Source organism: Rattus rattus, chromosome 1 (assembly GCF_011064425.1).
Source record: "Rattus rattus isolate New Zealand chromosome 1, Rrattus_CSIRO_v1, whole genome shotgun sequence".
NCBI lineage: Eukaryota > Metazoa > Chordata > Mammalia > Rodentia > Muridae > Rattus > Rattus rattus.
Window position 1 is genome coordinate 92,051,951 of NC_046154.1, and position 12,929 is coordinate 92,064,879.

Genomic DNA, 12,929 nt, shown 5'->3' on the forward strand with positions numbered 1-12,929 from the left:
TTCTCACCAGCCTAGCCAGTGCTCGCTTGAAGCATGTACGTTTTAAGTGGGAAGCAAGGGCTGGCTGGGATGAATGGGCACAGTACTGCATTAGCCACCGCTGGGCTGGGTCTGAGTATGTACATGACACTCATCGCTACCAACATCATCGCTGGGATCCTGAACACCGGCTGCCACACCCAGGGTTCCCTTGGGGACCCTGGTGCTTGATCTCATTTTACCCTCGAAACCTGTAAAGCAAGTATTTTCAGTTCAGTGATCTGAGACTCATGGAGGTTGAGCAATTTCCTTAGGGTCATTCTGTAACCAGTGCTCGACGGAGTTCTGATTTGAACTCAAGCCTGGAAGCCCTGGAAGCCCTCCCTTGCCTGTTCATGCTCTCCCACGCCTGAATTGTTTGCATGCCACCCTGATGACCTTTGGTATAACTAAAGAATTATCTTCACAGCTTGTTTTTTTTAAGTAGCATATATGTAATTATATATATATACACATATATTCACAGATTTTACACACGCAGGCGTATTTAGGGGTTTTGCTACGGCAAGTCTTAAATTCCTGTTCTTGAGAGATCTCCCTGCCCTAGTCTCCCAAGCTAAGTCTATGGACACACATCACCACGCCTGGGAGACACCAATCAGGGATTCTTTTGTAATACGAGGTATATCACGACTCTGATGAGGTAGATGTGTTTTCCTAAAGTGCACAAAAATTAATACCCAGGGAACAATAAACATCTATTCATGTACCACGAAAATCACCGTAAAGTGTGTAATTTACTTTAGTGGTTTAGGCATGATGCTTTTACCCACTTTACATGACTTTACCTTAGGGCTGAACACAAAGGAAGGAGGCATAGGGCTGTTTATAGATAAGCACATGTCTGTTCTGTGCTGTGTCCCCGTGCCTTGCTGCCACAGTCATCAAGTGTGCCCGCTTTGCAGTCTGCTTGGGAATGGCCTAAGAGTTTGGCTGTGCCCTCTTTCATAAGATCATCGGATCTCTTTTGGAGTCAGGAACTGTTTGGACTGGAGACAATATTGAACGTATCCACCTGAATTCATTCTTTCCGTGTTTTCAAAACCCAAAGAGGGGCCCATGTTGTAAACCAGGAAAGTAAACTAGACTGGTCCCCAATGACCCTGTACAGTGGGTCTCCTGAGAGAGTTTCCTTTCCTTCCCTTGTTATCTCAGCCTATCATGGAAGGGGAATTAGCATTACCTTCCCCTACGAATGACCATCTAACTGCTAAACCCATGTGCTGTCCTAACCCTACCTAACCTAACCCAGTACTTTAGTGTTACTGATCATGCATTCATTTGTCTAATCAATCAATCAGATAAGAAGACACATTGTGAACGTCTTTGTCTAAGTCATTTGTTAGGTTTAGAGAGATAAGTGCAGCTTTTGCAATGACCAAGTTTCACTCTAAGAAGTAGACATTAAATAACCGATTAAAAATACAATAAATGCCAAACAGAGAAATACTAGATGTTGACTATCAAAAAAATCTACATATATGTGTGCTATACATATACACATATACTATATTTGTACAAGCACCCTACACAAACGGGATAAAGTAAAGCCAAGCTGAATATTTTATTATCCCAAATCCAGTACAGGTTCAATAGGACCTTGTAGGGCCCTTCTTTGTGTCAAACTGGAGATGCCTGTATGTCCTAGAACTAGACAGACCCAAGGCCTGTTCTCCCTACTTCTGACCAATGTCAAACCCCAAGTCTAAGCTTGACTGGGGCTGTTTCATTAAGGAAAAGGGATGAAGTGTGGGAGAGAGGGAGGTTGCCTTTGCTAGGGTGGAAGTGAAGGAGGTTGACCTTGCCTCTTGGCCTTAATGACGTGCTGTACCCTCCCTGGATGGAGTGAGGAAGCAGACTGAGAGCGGAGGGAGGCCACACTCCCCACCGACCTTCGCTTCCTGAGCATACTTTCTCTTAGGGACTCGTCTCAGCCCCCCTGTCCCCCGCACTGCCCTTGTCTGAGGGTCTTCTTGGATATCAGGGATCTGCACTGAGCCCCTCTCTGTGACCTACTTGGATGTCTTACTTTCACCCGCCCATGACTTCTGTTTCCATGCACAGACCCATGGCTTTTGGGGCCGTTTTTCCATTGCACAGTGAACAGATAACTCACATCTGACATGTCCTAAATGCAGTTCATTGCTCTGTCTCTTCTTGTGCTTCTGAGGAAAACAGTGAAGGGCCATTCATTCAGACTCTTGGGCTCAAAGGCTGGCAGTCAGCCTGGACTTCTCTCTGTCCTTCCTCCCTCACCTCCCAGTCCTCTCCTTCAGAGTTGTTTCTTGTTTTATAATACAGCACCCCGATTTTATCCTGGAGCCTCTTGATTACTTTAGCGCAGAGGCTCCTAGCAGGGGAGTCTGACGCACGCGTCTAATTGCGAGGCTGGACTCTGTCCCTCATGTCGCCTGACCCTTGCAGGTTACTTAACATCCAAGCCTTGGGACCGTAAGCTGGACATGGCTCTGTCCAGCCATCAGGATGTTTTGAAGGTTAAAGTCCTGTGCATACTCTCTGGTCCATAGTTATAACTTAATAAGTGTTCGTTCTATTACTGCTTCTTATGACTGCTGGGAGAATGAAATCAGGCCTGGGAAGAGCAGTCTGAGCCTGACATATAGTTGTTGTTGTTGAGGAAATAGCATTATATTCTATTTTATGACCTCCGGTCCTTCCGCACCCTAGTGCTTCCTTTCGAATGGAAAATGGCCCCCATCATTATCCTGCAGCTTGCCTCTGCTCAGAGTGTCTGTCCACAGTCTGGCAAGCAAGCCCTTCGCCGGCTGCGTCCTGTGCTTCCTCCGCAGCCTCGCTTCTGTACCTAGCTGACATTTGTTTCCCTGGCCTGATACTCAGACTCACTCTTCTCCCTGCCCGCCTCTCCCCCCTACTCTACAGCCACTTATGTTCCAAGGCTGCGCCCGCCATGAAACAGAATTTCCCAGGTCTTCCGGGTCCTCCTCCTTTGTGCCCTTCTGCATTTATGTGAAGCCTGTGGTGCTGTGGACCGTGGGTTGATTGCCTGCCGCTGCGTTTGCTCCTTCCACTAAGCAACGTGCTCCTTGAGGGAAGAACTGATGGTCTAGTCTTCTTCACAGTCCAGTGTTTGACACAGGAGGATGCCTGTCATTGGGTAGCAATGCTCTTAGCCATGGGCAGTAAGTGACAGAGGAGACCAGACCGAACAAGACTCTTGTATGTCTTTTTTTCTTTTCTCTTTGTTTTTGATTTTTATGGCACTCGTTTTCTTAGTTGTGTGTATGTGTCGGTGCGTGCGGAGGTCAGAAGCCCACTTACGGGAGTATCGTTTCCTCCTCGAGGTTTTGAGGATCAAACTCAGCTCATCCCCTGCTGGCAGGCGCCTTACCCACTGAACCATCTTGTCAGTCCCTACGCGATTTTCAATTATTGGCGTGATTAGAATTAGTGTACTTTTTCCAAGTGTTATATTTTGAAAGGGCAGCATTAATGCAGACATTTAACACCTGGAATTTTGGGGGAAAAATAGCCTTTTCAATTTGTTTGTAGGTACTTGGTGGGAAAAGCCATCAGCTTTGCTAAGCTACTCTTTGGGATGGAATATGTGGCATTGCTATAAGCAGATCTGGGTCCCATCTGTGCGTAGCATGGCGCAGGCTAGAGACAGATGGCATCTCTGAGATGTCATTTACAGTTGTCATAGTGAATGAGCGAAAAGGAAGAACGAGAAAGGAAACCCTTTTCTAATCTCTACTTGGACGACACAGGCACCCCAAATAGGAAGGCTGTTTGCTTTATTGGCAATTGAGAGAGGAGATGGGGGGGGGGGGCTCTGCTTCCTCTGGACCAACTGCTGAGCTACATCAGAAGACTGAGGGAGCGAAGATGTTAAAAGTCCCGGGCCTTAGTGGGCAGCCGCAGAAATGGACAGTTATGCAATGAAGTTTACCCAGTGAAGAACTGACTGGTACCAAAATCACCTTTGCTAACCAGGGAGATGAAAGAACAAGGCCAGTACATTTTTTTGTTTGTTTGTTTTCATTTGCTTTGTTTTTTTGTTCTTTTTGCTTTGCTTTTTCCCTGATGACAACTGGGTTTTCTTTTTTTGTTTGTTTTGTTTTGTTTTTGTTTGTTTGTTTGTTTGTTTTTTGCACATTATTGTATTCCGAAGAGGAATACTGATGTAGAAACCTATGAATTTTTTAGGCTTCATAGCTGACACTCTGATGTCCCTATAAAAATTTGTGTTTTCTTCTCAGTCTCGATTTATTTTCGGCTACTAATATGTGACTTGGAGTTACTCAAAACACAAGTGTGATGGGATGTAGACTCTAGAGAGTGCCAACATGGAATGAGTTAGTAAATCTGTAAAATCAATGATAGACCATGTCATATGACCAATTTAGTAATCCAGGTGAATCCAAGTTGAGCAAGTTGACCTTGGTTCTGAACAAGAGAACTATTTTAATCCTACAGATTTACTGTTCTTAGCCAATAAAAGGAGTATTATTTCCTAAGGTGAGAAATTAAAGAATTATCGAGTTATTTTCACCTCTCTCTCTCTCTCTCTCTCTCTCTCTCTCTCTCTCTCTGTGTGTGTGTGTGTGTGTGTGTGTGTGTGTGTGTGTGTGTGTGTGTGTGTGTGGCAGATGATTTGCCTGTATCAAATCCCTTGGAGCTGAACTTACAGGTGGTTGTGAACTGTTTGACGTGGGTGCTGGGAACCAAACTTGGGCGTCTGAACCGAGATCTTTCACTACGGGATCTCACTAGATGGGACAGGGATCCATCCACCAGTCTCCACCTTCCTAGTGTGGAGGTTGTAGCATGTAACACTAAGCCCAGTTCTGGGCCTTGCTCCAGCCTCCCGAAGTAGATTCCAGTGGTATCCAGTGGCCCATCAAGCTGATTACAGTAAGTAAATAAGTGAGCAGCAAACGAACGAACGTCAGCTCTGAGGCTCAGACCCTGTGTGGTATGCATGCCTTCTTATTTATCTTGATGGCGGTCTTACCCTTGAGTTTCTCCCCAAACAGAACCAGAAGTTTGTATTATTACATAATAGGGAGTAAAGACTCACAGAGCAGGTTTGGGGACTAAGGGAAAGGAAGAACCAGCGAGAGGAGGCTGCAGCATCCGGGTCTCCCTGGTGGGGGCGGGGGGGGGGAGACTCTGCAGCATCCGGGTCTCCCTGGGTGGGTGGGTGGGGCGCTGCAGCATCCGGGTCTCCCTGGGGCGGGGGGAGCACTGCTCCACTGAGGATATAGCACTCTGAAAAGTTGTGGAAACTCAGTCACTTAAGACAGTACCTCCAGGGACAAAAAGGGCAATGACTGGCCCACTAGCTCCTGTCTCCAACTTCAAGGGATTTAACTCCTTTGCCCTTCCAGGCTGCACGTGCTGCCCGTTCGTGAGCCACAGCAAGGAAACCCCAGAGTGGAAGGCAAGACACAGTCATGTCAAAGGGTGTGCAGGGCTGGCATACACTAGACTTAAGAGCCCGTGAGGTGTCTGGCTCCGCAAGAAGGCACGAATAGGGTCATGGAATATTCTTTTTGGATGAAATGGAAATTCTTGTCTCTAGGGATGACAGAGCAATGCCTAACTTAAAATGGTTTTTGCTGTTATTTTTTTCCCCTCTTTTTTTGATGTTATTGTAAAAGAAATTCCTTTATTATCCTTTAATCATTCATTCCTAGGGCACAGAAACTCATACTAACTTTGTGTCCTACAACATTCCCGAACTCCTTTCTTGGTTTGTGGATTGCTTTGTTCCTTTGTTTTTTAAGGTTTGAATTCTTTAGGGGTGTCTGCATATGAGATTATGTCCTTTGCAAATAGAAATAGCTTTACTTATCTGTAGGAAATTTGATTTTCAGAAGGGAAAAGGTAGGTTTTCTCCATGTCAGGCTGAGCAACTTTGTAAGTAGCTGGAAGGCAGCGTCCATTGGACGTCCCATGTTACTTACGGGAGTCCTGTGGCTTCCCACATTGCCAGATTCATCCCAGGAAATGCAGGTTCTTTAGAACAAGCAGAAGGGGAGAAATCTGGCTTCTCATCAGATCAGGATCACATGGCTTCTGCTAGAGGAGTCCCAGGGTGACCAGGGACTCTGTGGAAAACTTATTCACCCCAAGCTTCTCCTGAGGGATCATCCCATGCTACTTCCCCTTTGGGATTCAGCAGTCACCTGAGTGAATGCCTACCCCCCAGAGTAAGATGAGGGAGAAGCAGCTCTTCCCTGTGTGCTTTTAGGAAGCCGCCAGTCAGCTCATTCCTGGGCATTGCTGCAGCCTCTGAGTGGAGCACCAGTGGCATCCAGTGGCCCATGAGGCTAATCACAGTTGGAGTCCTCCCCACCCTCAGGCAGCCATCTTTCCCTGTTTTGCCTGGTCAGGCAGTGGGCCAGGCTCATTCATGATGAACCATCTGGGATTACTTGGATTGCTCAATTCAGCATCTGAAGCAGAGCGTGACTGGTGGGCAGCAAGGAGACCAGCTGGACAGAGGCCCCGAGTCCACGGCGTTCCCCAGAGCCCATCAACGAGGTTCATGTGTCAATCCTCTCATTTTTCCTATTCTAGAAATAGCGATGGTAATTCACGATGTGTGGGTGTTTAATGACACCTGTGTGAGATGGCAAAGAAGCCCAGAGAGAGTGAATTCCAAGGTCACGTACTTGGTAAGTGAGCGGCTTTACCTTCCACATGCAGAAATGGAAACCAAAAGAACTTGCCAGGAGCTTCCCCCTCCCTCTCCTTCCTCCTCCCCCCCCTCCCTCCCCTCCCTCCCTCCCTCCCTCTGCTGGCTTTTCTTCCTACCTTCAGTCACACAAAGTGAAACCGTATTTGTTTGCAAATGTATAGTTACAAGCTACAGATAGTGTAACTCATGAAACAGCACAGTTTCATGTATAAGTGGGATAAGTGGGTGTAAAGTCATTCACCCCCATTCACTTAGAGAATAATTATTTTCTCTGTTAACAACACTGTTATCACACAGGTGACCATGCAGGCAAACCAATGGTGCTTCTAAAGCTAGGGAAACAACAACCAAACCACACTGTTTAACGCTGTTGTCTACCTGCTGCATGGTTTGAATGAGAAGGATGAAGATGCTTAGTTTTCCGGCCCTTTTTAAAAAGTGGGAGGGGTTTCTTTTTTGTGGGAGGGGTTTCTAAGACATACGCATATTTTACATCTAGCGCAGATGCCATCCGACCGGATGTGATTGCAGGGCAGGCATTTATGTTTGGCATCCCCGTTATTGCTTCGTTTCCAAGAACTTGTGCTTTCCTGCCCCAGAGAAAATTCCTGTGCTAATTTGTTGTGAGAACTTCCTTTTATTGTTCATTCGTGGTCAGAAGAGCGATGAGTTCTCACTTCTGTCTCAGCTTAGGGCTCATTGGTTCCTGGGCTGATTAGGCGTTGTTTTCAGGTACCTCATGGCAGAGCAGGCTCTCTCTCCTTGGCGGTTACTCACCTCCATGGTTACATAGTATCTAAGATGGGACCCTCAGAGAAACAGTGCCCAGCACCAGGAGGCCTCGATTATTCTGACTGGAGTCCTGTCTGATTCTCTTGTGTTTCCTCTTCTAAAGATACGCACTGAAAGACAGCAGCCAGATGCTGTGGAATCGGTTTATGAGGAGACAATCAATGTGACCACAGACAGCAGGACCCCAGGAGTGTGCCTGCACCTCCAACAAGGAGCCAATTACACCGTGAGCATTTCCGCAGCCCCTCCCAGGCGCTCTGTGCCCGCCAGCCTTAGCTTCCAGACCGCTGGTAGGTGAAGGGAATGAGGCATTTCCTCCTGGGGAATTCTGAGCACAGATGTGGGGAACCAAGAAGGCAAGGGATTTCTGTCAGTGTGGGTGGAGGAATGAAGCTACTCCATGGGTAGAACCAGAGCAGGCGTAGTAGGAAAAATTCTTATTCTGTTGTCATACAGCTGAATGGTGCTGGCAATTGTTTTCAGTTGAGTCCTTGGGGACAAGTGGTGGTAACAGAAAGGACATCATGTGATGATGTCATGAGTCTGCAGGTGTATGAGGAAGTAGAGGGTCTCACAGCTCATCTTTGCAGGAACAGAGAAGCTAAAGGGTTGGCTGCTCATTTACTATGAGCTGCTCTGGCTGCTGAGTCAGTTAACGGTGGTTAAGGGGGAACAGGGGGCAGCCCTAGGGTGCAGAGGGGTCTGATTGGTTGAACGGAGAGGAGTGGGCCCAAAGGAGTATTAAGAAGTAGGAACAGGAGCCAGACTTGGTGGTGCATGCCTTTAAATTTTGCCTTCTATAGTCAAGTGCCTGTGAGTTCGAGGCCAGCCTAGTCTATATAGTGAGTTCCAGTCCAGCCAGGGCTACATAGTGAAACCCTGTCTAAAAGAAAAAGAGGAGGAGGAGGAGGAGGAGGAGGAGGAGGGAGGAGGAGGAGGAGGAGGAGGAGGAGGAGGAGGAGGAGGAGGAGGAGGAGGAGGAGGAGGAGGAGGAGGAGGAGGAAGAGGAGGAAGAGGAGGAAGAGGAGGAGGAGGAGGGAGGAGGAAGAGGAGGAAGAGGAGGAGGAGGAGTAAGGGCTGGGATGATGGCTGGGTAAAGTGCTGGGCACACAGCATAAAGACCTGAGTTTGGATGCCCAGAACCCATGTTAAAAGCCCTGAGTAGTCATGTATCTGAAATCTCAGCACTGGGAGGCAGGAGGATCCCTGGGGCTTGCTGGCCAGCCACTGGAGCCAAATCAGTGAGTTCCAGGCTCAGCGAGAGACCTTTTCTTAAGCATAAATGATTGAGGAGACCCAATGTTGACCTCCGGCTCATCTGCACACACATGTACCATATACACATGCAACCACACACCCATATAAACACACGCATGAACAAACACAGCATGTATGCGAAAAGTAGGAATAGACCGCTGCATGTTGATTGTCATGGGATTTAAAAGATATTTCCCAGTGAGAGTAAGTCGTGTGAACTTGATGGTCAGACTGGTGCAGCAAACACTTGGCCAACTGCGTTGTTTCCAGCTCACGTAGGTACTTTTTACCCTGACTTCAGGGTCAGAGAGGTGGCTCGGAAGGTAAGAGCGCTCACTCTGCTTGCAGAGGGTCAGTCCCCAGCGGCCATGTGGCAGCTCACCACTCTGCAGCCCCAGTTTCAGGGAGGCCCATGTCCTTTGTGGCCTCTATGGTTACCCTCATACACATGCATGCACACTCCCCCGGGGCTGGAGAGACGGCTCAGCGGTGAAGAGCACTGGCTGCTCTCCCAGAGGTCCTGAGTTCAATTCCCAGCAACCACATGGTGGCTCACAACCATCTGTAATGGGACCCGATGCCCTCTTCTGGTGTGTCTGAAGACAGCTTTAGTGAACCCACATACATAAAATAAATGACTCAATCTTAAAAAAGAAAGAAAAGAAAGGAGAAGAGAAGAAAAGCTACCACCTATACGGCTGTCACCATGTGTGGGGAAGATGACAGCCTACCATTAGGCAGAAATAATAAGTTTGCCTATTGAATAATATAAGGCCAACTTTGAAGCTAGGCCTCTTAGGATTTTTTAATGAAAAAATTATTTTACTTCAGGTATATAGTGTGAGGAAAAAAATAAGAAATTGCTCCATAACTAGGGACACTGTAGTGAATGACCTTCCATGGGCTTTCAGGGATACGCCTCCTGAAGAGGTCATCAAAGGCCTTCAAACATGTCTGCCACTGAGTCGGGATGACAGCGGTCTTACAGATATCTGATTGCCCCTCAAGTGCCTTTTCTATTAGGGAAAAAAATGTGATCTTTGGTATCAGATAGACCCGCTGTGTATTTTGGCTCAGAGAGAGTTGTGGTGTGGAAGGCGCAGGGAAGGACGTTGAATTCAAGGAAATTTTATTTTCAAGAGACAGTGGAAGACAGTCTGCATTAAGGTCTTGTGGGCCTCCAAATTAAATTTATCTTTGATGAAGCACTTACATGTGAGCTCATGTTCATTGACGCCGTTTATTAATATCTCCCAGATTTTGGAGTTTGAGGTCCTAACTGACATCAGGCTAATGGATAAGGAGCCTGGGGCAGGACAGAGCCCGGGGGTCACGTCTGCAGTGCTCTGTGTTATTGGCAGTTTAAATGGAAGTGGGTTACATTTGCAAGTTAACCTAGTGGGGGTTGAAGTTTATATGGAGTAACGCTGGCTGGAAGCAGAATATGCTTGACCTTTGCTCCAGTCTGAATTTGTGCACCATCGCAAAGGTCTGTCACTCTGTCCTCCTAGGTTCTGCACATTGTGCTGTTTGGCTTTACTATCAAGGTGACTACTTCCCCTCAAGTGAACAGGAGCTGTACACACACACATACACCCTCGAGTGAACAGGAGCTGTACATACATACATACATACACACACACACACACACACACACACACACACACACACACACACACACACATATAAACCACACACACACCATAAAACCACACACACACACACAAACACACACACACACACACACACACACACACACACACACACACACACACTATGACTGCTCTGGGGAAGTTGGGGAAGTCGGCATGATTCTGGAATGCAGCCTTGCTCATAGAATCATTAAATTTCACCCCTTTGACGGAGTTGGTTTGCTGACACCTTTGTCAGTTTCTTTCATTACTTTTATCAGCCCAAATTTTGTAGAACTTTTTTGTAATGGGTGTGAGGTTGGGGGTAGAGCACCTGCCTACTTGTCTGTGCGTGTGTGGGGGCTGAGGGCTGACCCCGACTATTCCTCTATGTCCCACCTTTTCTGTTGTGTTTGAGACAGGGTCTCACTAGGTAGCCCTAGGTATCCAGGAACTCATTACGTAGACAAGGTTGGCCTTAAACTGACTGAGACCCTCCTGCTGGGACAAGAGGTAGGCACTGCTGTTACTCTTTTTCCAGAGAATGGCCTCTTGATTTCTAAACTGTATTTTCCCCTTTAAATACCAGTTAAATCCATTAACTTTTATTATTTCTTCTCCACACTTTCCTTAAGTTGATTTTATCGATACATTTCCTAATGGGTGTGTGTGTGTGTGTGTGTGTGTGTGTGTGTGTGTGTGTGTGTGTGTGTGTGATGATCTCATGAAGCCCAGGCTATCTTCAAACTTACCATGTAGCTGATGCTAGTCTTGAACTTCTGATCCTCTTGCCTCCGCCTCACCAGTGCTGGGATTATAGATGTGCCATCATACCCAGAACACTTTTAAAGTTTGTAACTAGCTGCATGCAAAATTCAACACATCCCCACATTATTCCTATTAATAATAGGAGTCCCGGAGGCTTCTCTCCCCCTTGCAGATTTAAGTTTTGACAGAATTCCTGAGACACTGTCAATTTCTCTCTTCTTCTTTGCTTTTAAGGTGTGACTTAATTGGTGTGCTGATTTCCTTTTGGCTTAAATAGTTATTTTAAAATGTGCTAATCCATGTTCTCTCTCCGCTCTTCCTTTCGTCAGTTGTACAATCGACGTGCTGACTTCCCCTTTTAAGACTTAATTACAACTGTATCACATCACCCAATTAGCGTGATAGATATGCAGGCATACATACATACATACATGTCTTAGTTAGGGTTTTACTGCTGTGAAGAGATATCATGACCATGGCAACTCTTCTAGAGGAGAGTACTTAACTGGGACTGGCTTACAGTTCAGAGGTTTAGTCCATTATCATCATGACCACACACGGGCAGACCTGGTGCTGGAGAGAGGATGCTGAGTTCTCCATGCAGGTCTGCAGGCAGCAGCAGGTAGAGAGAGTGAGTCACTGAGCCCGACTTGGGCTTCTGAAACCTCAAAGCACTTTCTCCCTTCCCCTTCCCCACTCCACCAGGGTCACAATTCCCTCAACAAGGCCACACCTCCAATAATGCCACTCCCCAAGAGGCTCTGGGGGCCATTTTTATTCAAACCACCACAATCCATTCATGCATATTTAAAATAGTATTATGAAGTTACCTGTTTCCTTATGATATTCCATACAGAGTTTGTTTTGTTTGTTTGTTTTGCGTCTCCTGTCTCTTCCCTTTATCTCCTTGCTCTGCCTCCAGCCCTAAAAAAAGGGAAAAAAAAAAGGTTATTTGTTTTTATTTTGTATGTTGGATCCTCTGGAGCTGGAGGTACAGAAGGTCGTGAGGCATCTGGTGTGGGTCCCTTAGAAGAGCGGCAGGGACTCTCAGCAGCTGGACTATCTTCCCAGCCTTTTCTGTTTAATAATTACACTCCAATGTTAATTACTTCTGCTCTTATTACATTGTGACGTACTTTGAGGATGTGTTGGCACCTCTGGACTTTACTGCTTGGTCGGACGGACCGTCTTCAGTGCAGCAGATGCTGGATAAGAGTTAGCTCTGTCTCACCACTCCTTGTTAGATCCTCCAGGACTTCAATTGTGTAGTTTTCCTTCTTTCTCCATCTCTTCTGTAGTGGCTAATTGGTTTCCCCTGCATGATTTAATGCTAGAGTTTTCAATATTCCTGACCCATGGATAGATTCTCTCACTAACAGCATGGCTCACTCTGTCTACCCAGCATCACTGGCTTTCCCCTTGGATGCAGCACCGACTTCCTCACTGTCTTTGTGCTTTCTGCGTTTGCACAACGTGCTGCTAGCTGTCCTCAAAAGTTGACTGGATGAGGCTGCCATGACAGCTCTGGGAGTAAGGACACGCAGAGCCTTTCTGGGAAGGGCTGGTATTTGAAGGGATAAGCAAACAGAGTTCCTTTATTGCTTCCTGGGTGATAAGTTTCTTTCCAGCATTTTGTTTTCTTTTTTTCTTGCCACATTCCTGTGTCTTTTGTTTCGTTTTCTTTTCTTTTTCATTGGTTCCACAGGTTTCTGTTTTCAGTGAGTCAGACAATGCAGATTTTGTTTTTCTTCTAC

General features: G+C 46.6%; 1 protein-coding gene across 1 annotated transcript in view; it reads left to right on the forward strand.

Annotated features, from left to right (window-relative positions):
• Positions 1-12,929, forward strand: part of Susd1 (sushi domain containing 1) — a 114,348-nt gene that overhangs the window by 45,281 nt on the left and 56,138 nt on the right. Inside the window, exons 7-8 of the mRNA XM_032903523.1 lie at positions 6,607-6,704; positions 7,623-7,809. Coding sequence (XP_032759414.1) covers positions 6,607-6,704; positions 7,623-7,809 — 285 coding nt within the window. The remainder of the gene's footprint in view (positions 1-6,606; positions 6,705-7,622; positions 7,810-12,929) is intronic.